Source organism: Lissotriton helveticus, chromosome 2_1, assembly GCF_964261635.1.
Source record: "Lissotriton helveticus chromosome 2_1, aLisHel1.1, whole genome shotgun sequence".
Lineage (NCBI taxonomy): Eukaryota > Metazoa > Chordata > Amphibia > Caudata > Salamandridae > Lissotriton > Lissotriton helveticus.
Window position 1 is genome coordinate 1542108907 of NC_136059.1, and position 18697 is coordinate 1542127603.

General features: G+C 43.1%; 1 protein-coding gene across 2 annotated transcripts in view; it reads left to right on the forward strand.

The window, feature by feature from the left end:
• The window catches only part of RBPMS (RNA binding protein, mRNA processing factor), a 701414-nt gene that overhangs the window by 239177 nt on the left and 443540 nt on the right, over positions 1 to 18697 (forward strand). For both annotated transcript variants that reach the window (XM_078676496.1, XM_078676497.1), the window contains exon 3: positions 14904 to 14942. In XM_078676496.1, the coding sequence (XP_078532622.1) occupies positions 14904 to 14942 (39 nt within the window). The remainder of the gene's footprint in view (positions 1 to 14903; positions 14943 to 18697) is intronic.

Sequence of the window (18697 nt, forward strand, 5' to 3'; positions counted from 1 at the left end):
ATTCTTGCCCTCTTGGCATGCCTTGTACTTAATGCACTTTTTTAAGCCATTGCTTGCTTTCAGCTACTTTATTTCGTGTCTACCTATTTTTCTCAAGTTTATTGCCCATTGAGGGCGGTCTGCAGTAGGTTATGTCAGGCCTAGCATTGACATCTCCTCCTATAACTGGATCCCTCCTTATCAGATACCAGTGTCTATTAAGGGCTTTTCTAAGATCTTTGTGTTGTGAATTGAATGTAGCAATGAATCTATTTACCTGGATATTTTTCTTGTCAGGTTTACTTTGCTTAAATAATAGATCCATTCTTCTGACCTCACTGACCCTGGTTTTAGCCATCTCTAAGACTGGATGTTGGTACCCTATTTTACCCAGTCTATCACAGATCACTCTGTCTACTAACTTGTGCTGTTCATTGGAGCCACAGATTCTCTTGGCTCTGAGTAATTCCCCATAAGGTATACTGTTCTTAAGTGAGAAGGGGTGCGAGCTACTAGCATGCAGTGTGGTGTTATCCGCAGTGGGTTTGCAAAAGATAGATGTTGTGAGGCATTAATCTTTTTCCTCAACCTTAACATCTAAGAAATCAATCACAGTACTACTTACTCGGCTCGTAAATGATACATTCAACCTGTTAGAATTGATGCTTTTTTAAATCTTTCCACTGATCCTGTGTCATCTTTCCATAGGATGAAAAGGTTGTCGATATATCGTGACCACATAACAATATGTGTTGACCATTCATCCATTTCTGGGCTATGTAGCACCTGCTCCTCCCACCAGCCCATATGCAAATTTGCATAGCTGCGGGCGAAGCAGGTGTCCATCGCTGTTCCCTGTTCTTGTTTGTATAAGATATTATTAAAGAAAAAGATGTTACATGACAGACACCACTTTTGTAATAACATTACATTGTGCTCAGCAAACTCTTGTGGTGTGAAACTTAAAATAAATTCTACTGCTTTATATATACATACACAGACACACACACACATATACAATGTAGTCGTCCTTCGGGACTTGTGAAACGGTGGCACAGAACTCATCAAACGCCGTCCTCCGTGAGTTTCATCCTTCTTTATTTTTCACATATTTCCAAAATCAACAATAATTTGAAGTGCAAAATACGCAAAAAATGTATCTCTCAGGCCAACGCATTCAGCTTTGGCCTAAAGTTGCACCACGGTGGGAATGAACATACCTTTTTAACTGTCCATTTGCTCTTTCCATGCCCAGTTAATATATATATATATTATATATATATATATATATATATATATATATATATATATATATATATATATATATATATATATATATATATATATATATATATATATATATATATATATATATATATATATATATATGTGTGTGTTTCATTTACCTTACCATATACTTACCTTGTAAAGGCAGGCGTGGCAAAGATATATGCGTGGTAAAGGCATTGCACTATGAAGGCATTGTGTTGTAAAGGCATTGTGCGGTAAAGGCATGCAAGCTGCAAAATCGTCCCTGTAACAAAATCGTCCGAAAACCGGCCCTGGCAAAGAGCTCGGCCGCACCCCCAACCCCCAGGGAAGGGAGCCGGCCGAGCACTTTGTCTGGGCCGGTTTTGGTTCCTAGTCCGGCCCTGGGTGCAGAAATACACTGCTGTGCGCCACGGATACACCTTTGCACCCTAGTGCAAGGGTGTCTCCGTGAGTCTAGCATAGGTTTTGTACTGGAAAGATACCCTTCCAATACAAAATACTATTCTTAGACTAACTTTAAACCTTTTCCCACTGTGTATGTGTGCTGTACAGTGCAGCACACATGCAAAGTCGGAAAAGTGAGGAGAAATAAAAGCATTTCTCCTTCATAGCGCCTTCTTGAAATGAGCACTATGTTCTGATGCTAAACCTCGTCTACTTTTTTAAGTAAATAAGGCTTAGCGTCAGAAACCTTGGGTGGTTGTATGGGAACGCCCATGCACCACCCATGGTACGTCCCCTTGGTACTAAGTAATGCAAAGCAGCGCTGGAAAGTAAATAGGTGAAAAACAAAACTGCATCGTTTTGAGTCACCTTTGTGATGCAAACACAGTGTCAAATCTTAGTAAAAAGACCCCCAAGTGAGGACTGGTGTGGTGTAATAGTTATAGGCCTGTAGATTTGTATCTAACCAAGGGGCAACATGCGGTAAACCTCCGACCCAGCTGGGTAGGTCTCATAATGAAGACTTCTCTAAGTCATTCTCCAAATCCCCCCTCAGTTTCCTTTTCAACTTCTGTGCACTCTCTTCTTCCACCTGTTCTAGCATGAAAAAAATGGCAACAACCAGGTTAATAAGTGCAACAAAAGAGCATACAGGAAGCAATATTCTCTGTTCCACTGGATCAATGGGCTATTTATGCCTCGGGAGTGAGGAGAAATGTGGCCCAATAGCATGTTATTTAGAGCAACTATACTAATAAACACTCATCCACACATTTGTTACAACAGTGCAATTGCCAAATTCAACTTTAGCACTACTGTTAAGCAAAACTGACAAGATATTGACGTTTTTAGGGTCTCACCGTTGTATGTAACAATTACTTTACATGAGGAAATAATCATGTGTCCCCTTCAATAAATGTTTCCTTACTGCACAAATGTAACCTCTTGAATCCAGGTTTGGTTTACATGTAGTTTGTTGGTTTAAACTATATAGGCAGATGTGCAGAGTATAATATGCTATTTATTACCATTGTTAAAGGGCATCATGACTGACTTGACACGTTGCCTATTCTGACTCATCTTTTTCCCTGAGATAATTATGTTCCCTATTGTGGCTACCCTTTTTGTTTTACTTTTTCAGAGTTAGATTATTTTATTCTATTACGTTTTGTTGTATCGCCAACAACAATAAACAGTAACTTACATCCAGTCCCCACAACACAAGTGTAAATGTCGGAATTTGTAAAGCGCACAGCTACCTCCACCGGAGGTGTCCCGGCGCTGTCCGTATACCGCTTAGGAACCCTTCCTGGCTTTCCTGGGAAATGTCCACTCCTGGGCACCCCCCAGGTGCAGCCAGGCATCCCAGCGCTTTTGGGGCCGTTGTGGAGACTAAGCAAGCTATTGCCCAGAGTTGCAGCGTGGGACCCATGATCAGAACAGGCACTGAGGCGAGAATATCCAGTCAGGGGAATTAATGAGCCGGAGACCCGCCGAGGCGGGAACCGAACCCTGGTCCCTGGCCAGAGCTCTGCATCAAGGTCTGCCTGCTCTAACCATCGAGCCACACTTCTCCACACAAGTGCTCATTCTATAACACATTTTGTCATTACTTTACTAAACAGAGCAGTGCTAGTATCACATATGGCTACTATTTATAACAATATTTCAGACAACTGAGTTATTTTGCCTGTGGTTTCCAAGCCAAAGGGCCAAAGCCAATTCACAGACAAGGCACCGGTCCGTGCCAGCTTCAACCCTAGTGCCCAAGCCATCCCGCCCTGCCAGTTGACCTTGCTGTAAAAGATACTGAGGTACTGGGGCCCATAAAACCCTGGTCTCGAATTAGGAAGGCATTAACTCCCATTATAAAGCTAATTGTTTGTTGCAGTATGCGGCATTCTTAAGCCAATCCAGCATCTTTTGCGCGGGTCCCTGGCCCATCGCATACTCACCTTTTGCTTGTCAAGTCCCGGAAGCAGTGCTTCCTATGGGGGAGGGACCTGCTAGGTATAGCCCTGTAGTGCCAGGAGGGTTTGGTGAACTCTCACTACACGCCTGTCATGTCTGACACAGCCCTGACCACTGCCCTCCAATAATCTTGCTTAGTCAAACAGTCCCATGCCAGATGCAGAAAACCTGCTTCCTTCACCGTACACTTATCACATCCCGGTGTGTACCTTAGGCCCATGGGGTATAACTTTAAAGTTGTATGGTAGATTCTGTGTACAAACTGTAGTGTATGAGCCTCAATATGTGATTGAGAGACAGCTCACCTGTCTGAGCACAACAGTACAACTAATGTGCGAGTGTTACTTGCAGCTCCTCCCTCCTTTTGTGTCTGGCATTAGGCCGGAAGACCAGGCCTTCACTTTGGACCGCTCAATATATACAGGAAACTAGTTTCTTGGAGGAAGAGTACTCCAGAACATGTTCCAGTGTGTCAAATGTTGGAGGCGGTGCAGGAAAATCAGTGTTGTGTCTGCGACAGGCTTCCCTTAGTTTGAAGTAAAACAAGCATTTGCAATGCATTTGGTCTCGCAATTGCGAGATTTTTAGCTATTGGCATTGTCAAGGCCATGCTTTTTATCTGTGTTTAACCCCTTCGGTGCTGATGACGGCTCCCGGTCGTCATCAGTTACGGTGGGCGTGTGCTGATGACGGCCGGGAGCCATCATGACCACGCCCGCGATCGGAATGTGCCGCACAGGCGCAGAATTCCGACCGCGGCGGAGGGGTTAAAAAACCTGCATTAAAATAAGGCATTGTCATTTACAATACCAATAGGTCAAAGTTTCTAAAATGCGAGACGAATTGCATTGAAAATGCTTGTTGTTTTCAAGCGCCCCATGCTGCGCTTTCACTAGAGGCCACGCCCCTTTCCTTAGGTGAGCTGTATCTAAAGAAAGGTTCGCTGCCGCTATTAAAGTGAAAGCGCGGTATAGGGCGATTTTACCAAAAAGAGCATTTGTTTGTCAAGTTGACAAACAAATGCTTTTTTTTGTAAAAACGCCCAGTGAAAGCGCGCATGGTGTGCTGAATGCGCTGAATGTTGCAGGAAAGCATGTAGTGGCTGCAGTAGGAGAAAGCATTAAAATAAATAGTGCTTACAAAGTAAATAAGACGTACCGTGTAACAACCGAAGTAAAAGGGCCAGTCCTCAGGGTAGGTTACGAATAAAGACAAGGTGGTACTAAGGAGCTAAGGCGGGACTAACAAGCCTTTTAAGTAATCAGAAGCCAGCATTTACGAATGACAATGACACAAGCTAATGAAAAATATGAGCGGAGAGTGGGTGGGGCTTCAAGTCCATACACCAATACAGCATGGCTTGCAGAGCAGCTCATGCGCTGCCCAGGCTCGACCTAAAAAAATGATCAAGTGCCGTGTGTCTGCCTCTACCCAGGATGGCATTGAGCGGTGTGAATTTCCCTTCTGGATAAAGATCCCCCATTCAGGTAAGATGAAGCTTGGGTGAAATGCTAAGAGGATATTAGGAGCGCACAAGACCTCCAACCCAGCCCGGGCCAAAAGTCTTTGCAGGCCCACACTGCGCAGCCTGCAGCTTCATTTTTCTTCGCCAGCAGTTTGTGTCTGGTGCAAATGCGGGTGTGGAGTCTGTGTAGTGCTTTGTTGACAGCTTCAATTGCCACATGTGACTGAAAACATAAGGGGAACATACAGAAATATGCATAATGTGCCTGGGCACTGAGATAATACTGCTCAAAACTGAGCACACTGAAGCCTCCTTGTTTATAGGGGAGGGTATCTACAATTTTATTTGAGGCTGTTTTCCTGCTCACTCGAGGTGTGATGTGTTTGAGCTCAGTTCGTGAATAATGCCATATTCAGGGGGTTTTAGGGTATATTATTCAACAGATATTTGATAATGGCACAATTTTAGCCAGCTCCAAGCACCCAGCAAGTGACAGTGGCAGCTTTATCCATGTTTCTATATGTTGCTCATTTTTTTCAATAGCTTGTCCATGGTCTTCTCTGACGATGTCCGCTAAGTTCTCACTAGTCCGTATGCCTACATTTCTCAGGAGCATGTCCTCTCATTGTAGTGGATGTTTCATAACCCTTTCCATACATGTGAGTGACCACCAGTTGCCTCTCTGCTATCCAAATGCACCCCATTTCCTTTTCGTGAACAGAGAAGGGGAGCCATTGTTGGTGCATAATGGCCGCAGTTTATTCAAACATAAACACATGTACATGAGACATCACAGTTAATGGCCATTTGCATTACATAGATTCAAATATTTCAACACATCAGTCATATCTTTCATGTTTACTACAGCGGTTCTGGTTTTGTTGGTCCATATTTAATTACTGACAGCACTTACGGCACAGCCCTGCGTGACAGCCCCTTTGCAGGTGTCTAGCGTTAGTGGCTTCTAGGCTTCCCATGCTACCTAGACTTATGTGGACGGCCGCCTGGCCTATCCTGGGCAGCAAGTGCTGTGTCTGCCTACAGCTGACCGTTGCAGGCCCATTGCCTGCTCCCAGTGCCCCTTCTTAAGGCATTACAAGGACACAGTTTGAGCAGCTTTTCTTCCTAGGCTATTGTGGTTTCCTTGGCTATGTGCGTGCTGGCTCCGCACCCCCCTACACTGATCCCAACCTGAGGCTATGATGCCTGCAATCTGGTGTGGGTGGGCCTAAGAACGGAGAAGTCAGTTCATAGCGATGGTTCCGTGCCCTGCCTTTTGAACTGTCGATCATCACGCCCATTCCTCCTGGATTGGGCCGTTTTAACCGCGTGTGTTCTTCGCAGGCTTCACTACCCATTCCTTAGTGTCCCCCCCCTCAGGAAGCTTTGTTTCGAGTCCTATGTGGGCAGCCGTCTGGCCTATCCTGAGCAGAAAGTGCTGTGTCCCCCTGTAGCTTACCTTTGCTGTCCCAACTACATAATTCCCCTGTGCCCATACTTAAAGTTAATGTAGACTGTACAAAAACGTTCTACACAGTAAACAAATATACAAAAATATATAATTTATTAAATATAAACACATAAAAAATAATACAAACACACTTAATAAGAAACATATATCACAGTTCAGGCATCCTTAGTTGAACATCATTAAGTATTGAGTCCACGTATTGTTCTATTGATTACTGAATTCCAAAGTGGACAGTGGTATGCCTCTCATTATCGTCCTTTAGAACCCCAGCTTGTTTAGCAATACAAGCTCCCCTAATTGCCACTTTATACGTCTCCCATTGCACTGCCGAAATTTCGACTGACTGCTCGTTAGTAGCAAAAAATGACTCTGACCATGTACATGTCTCCTCTCTAAATATGGTGTCTCAAACCTAAACTTCTCATTTGGGAGCCTCCATGCGAGTGCTCTATGCATCCAGCCTGGAATTCTCAAATCCACCAAGATTGGGCGTGGTCTGAGAGCGATCTGGGGAGGTGGTTGACTTGGGTTGTCCACGCACCAAGGTTCTCTGGCAGCAGCCAATAGTCAATGCCCTCAGTCGCTTAGGATTTTTAGCATGCCAAATACCCGCTAGCTGATTGTCAGTCATGGTGTCGTGTAGCTTATTTGCCGCTTTGGGTGCAGTCTTCTGCTGTCACTGCATCTTTCTGCAGCTGGGTACAATATTACATTGAAGTCCTCACCTAAGACAAATGATCCAGCACCAAGGCTCTAAATCTTGAACCACAAAATCACCAAAAAAGATGGGCTGTCCGTATTTGGCCCAGGCATGATACAGTTGTTCTGGATAGTGTATATGTAACCAATGCAGTATAATGTACCGCCCTATTGTGTGGAGTGGGCAGACTGGGACACTGCACCATATCAAAACAGCAATACCACAAGCATACAATGAGTAAGGTTTGTGTGTGATCCACCTAGCCTGTATCCAGGTGTCGGATAGTTGAGCCAGGTGTGTCACCTGTATTTACTTGATGTCTATGTAAGTAAGTCAGTATTTGTCTCATCTTACAGGCATCATTTAGACTTCTTACATTACACGTCATAAGCTTGAGGCCACCCATTGGGATTTTTCTAGTGGACATCCCGATTATGTAGCTTACTTGTTGTCGCTCAGAAAGTAGTCAGTATTGTGATGAGGTTCCCTTCTTGATGGCGGGGAGCGGTGCAGATATTGCTATATAAACTTATCAACTCAACCTGGTTGGGTGAAGAGGTTTTGCATCTTAGTGGAGTACAGCAGGCTGTATTGTGTACCTCGCTTTTGTATGGTTCGCTTGACTGGCATAAATTCCTTATGTGCCATTTGCTCTGCTATTGTGAAGTCTGGATATATAGTGATGTGCATCGTACTGCATGTCTCTTTGAACTCTCACTAGTCGGAGTACTGCATCACTGTCCTTGAAATTAGAAAGGTGTGCAATGATAGGTTGAACCAGCATTCCAGGGTAGTTTCAGTTACCCCCAGGATCCTAAGGTTGTTTTACCGCAATCTGGCTTCCAGATCTTCATTTTTAGCTTTTATTAATTCTAGTACTTTTTACATCTGTAATGGTCATTTGCTGTGATCCTTCATTGTGTCTTCTGCGTCAGACTGGTGATGTTCAGGTGGGCCAATTTGGTCTCTGTAGTCATCTACTTTTTCCTTCATATGGTCCAATCTATCCATGCAGATTTCTATCATGGAATCTATCTTTTCCAGGCTATGCTTCATGACATCAGATGCCTGGGATCCACTTCTTATTTCTGCTATTGAAGTCTGCTTCAGTTCTTGGCCACTGCTTCTTTCTTCACTGCCTGTGCTAGAGAATGGCCGATTGGATTGTTTGCCTTTATTCTTGCCCATATTTAACTGCTAGATGAGAGAGGGAGGTAGTCCTCCCATTTGATCTCAATCTAAAGGGGTGTGCACCAATGCTGCAGTCATGCCTATATTGAGATTTGGCCTCCAGTAAAGTCATAAAGGCTGCTCTTACTGGGATAGCATAGCATGATGTTCATTCAGTGGCCCTTCAACAACTATATGTGCATTCACCAAACTGTTGCAGGCAGTCCCCCCGCACCCCACCCCGCACCACTGCCTATGCCAGGGGCATGAGCTGATCTGCCCAGGTGCAGTGATTAACAGTATGGCAGTGACACCCCAGTGAGCGACACACTGGCAGTTCTTTAGCGGCCCCAGCAAACCTCGTCGATACTTCTGCCTACAATCTGTTCCTGCAGGAAAACTTATGTCGCTTGTAAAATTTTGAGAGGTAAGGCGTACCTCTCGCCAGCTTGCACCGCACACCGCTGCACCTCCAGAGCACGGGCCCTCTATTCCTCACCTCTCCCTGGTCCACCTGGTCTTCGGGTTGCCAGTAGATTCCCTGTGTAAATCGCGGGTTGACCTGTCTGGTGCTGCAAAATGTGCTACTCTGCTTGGGCAGAGAGGCCGGCACTGCAGATCTCGCCTTGTACTCAGAGTTTGCTGCTGATCTGTCTCAGATGGCATCCTGTGGACTTTATCACTTAATTTGGGTCATAACAAACTAATATATCCACCGCTCAAATTACTTTCTTACATCACTATACTAATTTGCCACTAATCCTTTATGGATTCCGGAGTAGCGTGCTGTTCACCGAAAAAGTGCTACAACACCTCATCAGGGTTAGCAAGCGCTATATAAGTTTTCCCTTTTCTATCCCGCTACTATCCTTCTCAATCCACATAACTGACTAACATATCCACCACTCAAATTACTTTCATATTTCACTATATTAATTCACCACTAATCCTTTATGGGTTCCGGAGTAGCGTGCTACTTGCCGGAAAAAACGATTTGACGCCTCATCAGGGGTAGCAAGCGCCATATAAATTTAAACCTTTTCCCACTTCTATCCCTCCACTATTCTTCTCAATCCAAATAACTGACTAACCTATCTACCACTCAAATTAATTTAATATTTCACGATACTAATTAACCACTAATCCTTTATGGGTTCCGGAGTAGCATGCTACTCACCAAAAAAGCGCTTTGACACCTTGTCAAGGGGAGTAAGCGCTAAATAAATGTAATTACAATACAATACAATTTTTGCTGAGTTTTGAGGCCAGAGGCTATCCCTGGTGATGGAGTCAGTCAAGGCCACCAGAGCCTTGTTAGTGTGCGGGCATCTTTCTGCTGTGCCCTTTAGTGCCCCCTATTGTGATTGAGCAGTACAGAGGCCTTTTTTACGAATATTCTAGCTATCCCTTGCATAATAGTGCTCATCCTTGACATTTTCTGGGCATTCTGAACATACCTCTAGCTATTCCTAGCATAATATTAGGCCTGCCATCATGGCCCAACATCCATGGTTAATTGTGGCCACTTTTGACATAATTCTGGCTATCTCTGGCATGATAGTGGTGATGATCCTTGCCAAATGATGGACATCCTGGTATTTTCAAGATGTTGAATAATGGGCATGAACAGCACAAACTGGCCATGTGTGACAGGAGTACATATGGGTGCTTGTTAAAATGACAACTAGGCATGCTTTAAAAAAAAATAAAGTCTGTATTTCGGTGGAAAAAATTCAAATACTTTTCCATAAAATGACTTGCTTCTATTTGGGCGCGGGAATGGGGAGGGGTTTAAACTTATTTATCAAAAATTCACATTTTGTCTTTCATGTACTTTGAGAAACGGGCAAGCTGATGTTTCAGATAAAATGATGACATTCTTACTGTATAAAAATGATGAATGATTTAATCTGGTATTTAAATATTAACTCATTGTGTTCAAGAGGAGTATTGCTGATTTTAGTTGATTGGTACCAGGAGGCACTTACCTGGCTCTTATTTAAAAAAATTGTGATTGTATTTCATCATTTATATTACTGAGCATGCAGAAATAGTGCAATCTGTATGCTAGCCTATTTTCTGTGATCTTTGTAATTAGGAAGGGGGATTGCTTTGTAATGTCTGTGCAGTTCTGCTGACTACAATTTATGATACATATAATTTTCGGTTTTATGACCCTACTCCTTCCCTATAGATTCTTAATTACAACATATGACAGTAAATCTACTTTGAATAGACAGGACGGAAAAATGAAGGGGCATTATGGGTTGTATATCTTGATTTTACTGATTGCTATACATGTTACTCTCTAGCCAATTTCTAGAGTAAATTGTGGTAAAACATCCAGTGTTTTTCCACCTTTTTGTCAAAGTTTCCTTAGGAAGGGTGAGCCCCTAAATGCATGAGAAGAATAAGACTTGCAGTGTCGCACTATGAAAGTCCTGTTTCCCAGAGGACCTCTGCAGTTTTAGCCACTTTATGTGAAGATTGTGATGTAAAACGCTTCTTTTGGCCTTGTTATTTTAAATATTTTATCAAGGGGAGAGAATGTTGGGTACATTCATTCAGTCCAACTCGAGGCAGGCATTTACGCATCTTCACTTTCAATGCTCACTGGCCGCCATTGCCTCTAGCATCCTCTTCTCTTCACCCTATGCTCTCTTCACAACCTCACATGTTTAAATATGACACAACCTACACTTCTCCCATGCACTTCCAATTCAAATATCCAATAATTTTATTTTATTTTTTATTTTTATTTATTTTATTTTTCGTTGTTATCGTTTTGCTCAAGAAAGCCCACAACAAACACCTCTTTGAGCCAGCTTTCATTGGATGCTCCTGATTGCTCTCTCTGTAGTCAAACATGCTGCCAAGATAGACCATCCCACTATCAATAACCTTGATCTCATGCTCATTAACAAGACTTGATTCTTCCCATGTACATTGCAAATTCTCTTCTCGATGTCCTGGTCACAAACGCCCACAACATCCAGCACAGCAACTCACTGAGCGACCAAGGACGGACATTGCAATCATGTCGCAACCGTTATGATGCCCAGGAATTTTCCTACATTACATGAGACTTCAAGACAAACAGTGGATATTCACTCAGAAGAAATATGATCTTTTATACCCTAAAGTTTCTTTGCACCACACACAGACAGCTTATTCCAGAGGGCAAGGCTCACTAAAATAAGACTGACATCAGAGAGGTATCCAACTGAAGTGCACCACCATCAATAACTTCTTATTGAGCCGGATTGATAAGATCCACCAGCCCACGTACAGCACACCTGCACTCAACATCCCCACCAGGGTTTCATCGCAGAACATCCCCAAGAGAAACCCGACTCAACCTCATCTGTGTCAATAATCTGGCAAATGTTCTCCAATCCTTGATGGTTGCCTCTTATGAAGGGAGTGCATGCTGGTGTTGATACTGAAGGCTTTCATCTGGATACGTGTTTACGCCCTAAATGAAAATTGCAAATGTGTCCCATATGCATGGCACTTTCTTGTGACTGGATAGATTCTGACCCTTCCAAAATGACATTTATGGATCACATCATCTTCACAAATTACCACCGGATCACACAGTTGCTTCTCTTGGGGAAGATCTTTGAGAAGATGTGACACTCCAGCTCCATAAGAAGATTATAAGCAACGCCTCTCAGCAGGTCTACTAGTCCATGCCACTGAGACGGCAACATTTTGAGAGTCTTTTTCCTGGCAACCAACTAATTAGCTAAAAGGCATTTAACAAACTATGCCAGTGCAACACACTACGTAGCTTTATTTACTATTGAGCTCACAATATAATGAGATGATTTCTGTAGTTATTCGTTGTGGCACAGAGGAACGTTCAAGCTATGGAATTTGCTATTAAATTTAAGGGACAGGTATATTGGTGTCTGACATATTCTCTAAATCCGTGTGAGATCCTGAACTGACAGGTCCCTGCTTTGTGTGCCCCCCTCATAGCTCACTATATACCTGATTATTGTATTATTCTCCTTTTTGTCATCTGTATGTGAATCATGTGATTATTCTTGTTTTGTATTATTACTTGATGTTGATATTGGGTTTTGACCTTCCTTCCACCCTTTTGTAAAGCGCTCTGCTATCCTTTGGGATCTTTTTCGCGCTATATAAAACTTTATAAATAAATAGATCCCAAGTCTAGATCTGCGGCAGCTTTAGTATGTCTAATTGAAGAGAGTAAGTGGTTATGCAAATGTGGACAAAATAAGGAAATAGTCTTATGAATTAATAGAACCAAAGTACAGTTATCAGTTCTACCATCCCCTACAAATGATGCATGTGTTTTGGCTTAAGGTTTCAGAGTGTTACAGATGGTGTAGCAGCACCCCAGCAGATAGTTTTTATACCTATCTTGGTTTTGTCCTCAGACACAAAACTAAGGGGCCGATTATGATGGAGGAGAGGATTTTCCGCATCCTCCGGGCCGGCGGAAGCCACCGCCGGCCCGGAGGATGCGGAAAATCCTCTGCGGACCCACCAAAGACCCACCGCCACATTAGGATGGCTGGTGGGTCCTGGTTTCCGTCCGCAGCTTTTCCGCCGAAGCACTAATATGGTGACGGTGTCTCTTAGACACCGTCAGCCAAATTAGGATGCCCGAAAAGAAATGCTTTTCCACAGCGGGTTTTCCGCCGTGGAAAAGCATACGGAGCTTCACTGCGGGCGCCCGTTGCGGGCCCCCTGGGTGAAGGGGGCATGGGGGGTACCTATGGTACCCCCCTGCATTTGTATGCAGTAATCGGCAGGCACCGGGCGGTGCCTGCCGCTTGCTGCATACAATTGCAATGTATGCATTTTTAACATTGCGGCGGGTGCAGCTTGAAGCTGCACCCGCCGCAATGTTAAAGATTGAGGATGTGACCGCCACCCTGGCGGTCACATCCTAATCTGCACGGAGGGACCGCCGCAGCCCCTGCGGACGGTCCCTCGTACTCTATGGTGGCGGACGGACTCAGGTCCGTCCGCCATCATAATCGGCCCCTAAGTGCGTTGGGTACAACGGAATGTAGCGATATCATTTACCACTATTTGGAGCTCAATCCTTTAGTATACCTGATTGGTTACATTAAAGACTTTCCCAAAAGGTCCAGAAGCTCTTGGGACTTCCTTTACTGTTGCTAAAATGGCCATTTGTTCCTTCAAAGTAGAAATGTACAGCTCCATTTCCTTCTACATGGCTTAAATATGCAACACTTTGTATTGATTTGGAACACTCTTACTCTAAAACAATCCCAACTGTGTCCACATCCCGGGATGTATGCCGGGCTATTTATGTTAGCTGTTAAACTCAATGCACACAGTTGAACCATACCTGGTTGATGGGCTAAAGCACTGATGACCTCTCTAGCCAGGTGAGAATGAGAGGTTAACTATGTGATATCTCCGGTATACATTGTTCTAATAGATGTAAGTAGGGTCATGCTATTAGAATGGGTTGTGAAATTGAACTTGTTTTGTGGGTCATTCGTTTCACAGTAGTCTAACAATTCGGCTGAAGGTTTTTGAGCGGCCATACATTGCCTGATAAATCAATCAATCAATCAATGACATTTATATAGCGCGCTACATACCCGTAGGGTCTCAAGGCGCTGGGGGAGGGGGGGTGCCGCTACTGCTCGAACAGCCAGGTCTTCAGCTTCTTCCTGAAGGAGAGGTGGTCTCGGGTCAGGCGCAGGTCGGACGGGAGGGAGTTCCAGGTCTTGGCGGCCAGGTAGGAGAAGGACCTTCCTCCTGTAGTCGCTCTTCGGATGCGGGGGACGGCGGCGAGGGCGTGGTTGGCTGATCGGAGGTGGCGTTTGGGAGCGTAGAAGTTGATCCGGTTGATAAATGCATATATCCTGCAGCTTTCATGACATAATATTCTGTTATAATCCATGCATCTACTGCTTTCATTAATTTGACAAATGATTCCCAGAAATAAAGAATTTTTAGATTGTGTTAAGTTACAATACTACAAAATTACCATTTTCAAGGACAAAAAGTGCATGGATTTGAACTATTTGAAATGATACAGACATGATGAGTGTATTGGGGTTGGTTCTTCCGTTTCCATGGCGGTAGCAGTCATAAAAGACGGACTGATCTGTTGTCTCTAGCTAATGTAAGTTAGCACCAGAACAGGGACCAGGACAGTGAGTGAAGTAGAAAAGATTCCTGGACTCTGAAATAAGTGAAATGGGTGCCCACCAGCAATCACTGGCACAAATGAAGAGCTCTATAGTGTGAGGGGCAATGACAGCATGCACACCCGTCAAAGAATGAGAAAGCCTGCCTAAAGCATGAAGACTTTCTGGAGGAGGCAAATGAATTCATCATTGTGCAAAAGTAAGGTTGTCGCATTGTACATTTTTGAGTATTTACCGTACCTTTTCTACTTATCTTTTTAGGGCTATGAAGGTTCCCTTATAAAGCTCACATCAAAGCAGGTAAGAATTGATTCAACATGAAGTGTTTCTTATCCCTCATTTTCATAAATGCAGTATGTCATTTGAATTTATATTATGTTATATCATCTCATGTTATGGTTTGTTTGTGACGTTATCCTATACATATTTATATATTGAATACTCTGCCATTGGTATTGCTTTGTAGCACCATCGTATTTGCAGTAGCGGCTGCTACCGGACTCGGGCGGTGAGGCGGAGGGTGAAAAAAACTTTTTACTAAAACCACTTGCCTGGGACGGCCAGCCGCCGCCTCACCTCTGTCCTCTTCTTCCTGCTCTGGTCCTGCAGCAGGTTACAGGAAGCAAACGCTGCAATGCAGCGTTATGATTGGTCTGAGGGCCGTGGATCAGCGCTCAGCCAGGGGCTGGAGAGGTGGGCATGTTCTCCATGCAGGTTGTAATGCAGCCTGCATGTAGAATATGGGAAGTGCTCATGACTGTTTTGGGCGGCCCGAGAGAGCTGACCAAACAGTCATGTGCACTTAGGAGTGGGCAAACCACTCCTCCTCTGCTCCTCTGTCCTCGGAGCAGCCCCGCCCGCCCAGAAAGCTCCTGCAGCAAGAGGAAACTTAAAATGGTAATAACACAAGTTATCATTTTTTTGTTTCCTGCTGTGGAGCAGTGGGGCGACACTCCTCCACCTTAGCGTTGGAGCCGCCACTGTGTATTTGGTACTTCCTCGCCCTAGTTTCAAGGATTTTATCACAGCCCAGTCTAGTGCGGTCAGCGAGGTGCACTATGTAGGAGACTGTCTTAAAATAGTTGATGTGTTTTTGTTGATAAGTAGATCCAGGTTTGGGTGTGGCCAGAAGTCTAGCCAAGATGGGTATGTGCTAACTTGGTTAAACTTGCTGGCACATCGCCAGCACAAGTCGCTCTAAGTGTGTGTATTAACTGGAGGTATTAAATGAGTATGTTTACAGAATAGCATACAAGTCATTCCTGAGCCAGCTAAGTCGCTCCTGATCAACTATTTGAAATCGCTTATCACTCTGTCGGAATGAAGAATAAATCAAATTCCAACGCAGCAAGTATGATACAGTTCGAAAACACTATCATGTTTCACTTAGTAACTGGAGATGGTCTAGATATGTTGATCACTTGTCACTGCAACACGACAGCAGGCAAAATATACATATTGGGCCCGATTCACAGAACTAACTTAAGACAAAATCCTAAACTTACTACCATTTTGGTATTCACAGAAGGCACTTACTCATTTCGGTATTCACAGAAGGCACTTACTCATCAATGAGTAAGTGTCTTCTGTGAATACCAAAATGAGTAAATGGTAGTAAGTTTAGGATTTTGTCTTAAGTTAGTTCTGTGAATCGGGCCCTGAGTTTATACGTTTAAGAAAAATTGCTCTAGTCTCAGGACAATCCAATTTTAGAATTCACATTAATTCATAGACTGTTTTTTATATTTCGGAATTGCAATATTAAACACCTGGAATCCCCAACACTTCACGATATTTATATTATATGGAGCGTGTTGATTGGTGGTCTGTAATGTCTCTTGATTGTGTATACTTGAACACTAAAGGTCACAGGGATTAGTGCTGAAAGCTTAATGTAAATGTATACTGGAATTACACTCCCAGCAAGTCAAACTTTCAGTGCCGTTTACGTTTTCTCATGGGTATCTGCTGTCCTAGATTTATTTTTGGATCTTGGGCCACTGACACGTAAATCCGGACGCATTCGTTCAACTTTTACTCAAATGCATTTTAGCTTTTGCTTCTATGAGGTATTTATGTAAGACCTTAAAGCCGGAACGCATTTGGACGTTGTGCTGGAGCACTAAAGTTGATCCCAGGCATCCATCATGGCTGACAGTTGTTTCGCATTGATATTTATAGAACGCTGTCTGTGCAAGAAAGGAAGAGACACTTTAACCAGACTCTGGAAACTTTAGTATATATGAAGCGAATACAACACTCATCTTGAGTAATGTGGAACATCCTGGAATGTTTGGAGGCTCAGGCCGTCGTACAGGGCTTTAATAGAAATATGTGAAACTGAAGAAGGACTTGACTTTGACTGGAAAACTATTGTACACGCATTACTCTTTCCACAGGATAATATGCCGCCATGATGGTGGAGTACTTAGGATCTCTGTGGGATGCAACACAGCACCTCTATATTAGTGTTACTTATCATTTTTGTTCAGGTGCAAGCATAATTATGTTTACTTTATGCGCTTCATGGCAATCCTGCTGAAACCAGATTGCAAGATATATAACAACGTTCCGGGAGGTGGGGGTCATTTAATTCTTACCTATCTTCTCTATATGTGAATTGTTTTTATGTTTTTCTAATAGAGTCAGAACACAAAATATAGTTGTGGGGCACTAATATACATTGTTGGTAAAAAACAACACACTTAAACACTTTTTTTTATTTATTTTTTGTATTTATTATTGGGCAGAAGAAACAGACACAAAAATCGTTATACAAGAGGAAAAGTGAAACATTTCATAATAGCCGATCTCATAATTCATTAGGCAATAAATAGCATAACTACATATTACATTTCACATTGTATATATCCAACATAACCTATATCCAAACATAAATTACCTGCAATCAAGATAAATAGGTACATAGATATATAAAAAACACACTAGCAGCCGAAAAAGCCAAACATGCATATTTAATTTGCATGTGTAACCAGAACATAACCCTCCCAAGGAGCCCTGAATCTACGAAGCGCCCCCACCCTTTTTGCGTATGCCTCTTCAAATTGATAGGCCTGATTCAGCTTAGTGAGCCACTGACCTATTGTAGGTATTGTCGGTGATCTCCAATTTTGAAGCACCAGGAATCTGGCTACCACTATGGCTAAAAAAATACAATATTGCCAGTATTTTGGCAGCTGACTGCCTGTGTCAGAGAAGCCAAATAAAACCAGTGGCAATGAGGGTAGGATACCCAGAGACATGCAACAACTAATGAACCTAAACACCTCCTCCCAAAAGTGTTGCAATTTCTGACATGTAAAAAATATATTAATCCAGTCTCCTGCCCCAGTCAAACTGCATCTAAAGCACTGGATAGGAATTGATGGGAACTATTTCTGCAATTTGAGGGGAGTGTAATAGACCAACCATCTGACAAGAAAGACATTCTTTTAAAGTTGGCCGCCCTCAATGCTTTATTCCCAAATTCACACACTAGCTGCCATTCCTGAGTGTTAAACCGACAATTAGTTTCCTGAGCAATTTTAGGAAGCATTTCCAAAATGAGCCTCTTGTTCGTACCCTGGCGCAGTAACGGATACCAGTTTCCAACACCACTCAAGTTATTCTCACAGGACGCTTTTAGAATAGTTCTTTCTCTCTCTCGCTAATCATTGTGTAGTTGTTTTTAAGAAAGCATGTTATTTGTCTAAAACTTAGCCACAAGTCTTGGCTATGGGGTTCCAATTGCAATACAAATGATTCCCATGTTATCAAATAGGTACCGTTATAAAAATCACCTAGCTTCCAAAACCCTAGATTGGTATAGGACTGCAGTACCCTTTGAAAAAACTGGAGACCCTATACCTCACAGTCTTGAAGAGAAGTGTATGCGTGGCACGCTGGAACATTATATGTTTTATAGAACCGCTGAGTATGTGTTGCATTTAAATTTACGAACTTATATCTTGTTTTCTTGGGTAATTTTGTAGTGCGCAGAAATGCTGGTAGCTTAATTGCGCTTTCTGTTAACATAAGATTTAATATAAAATTAT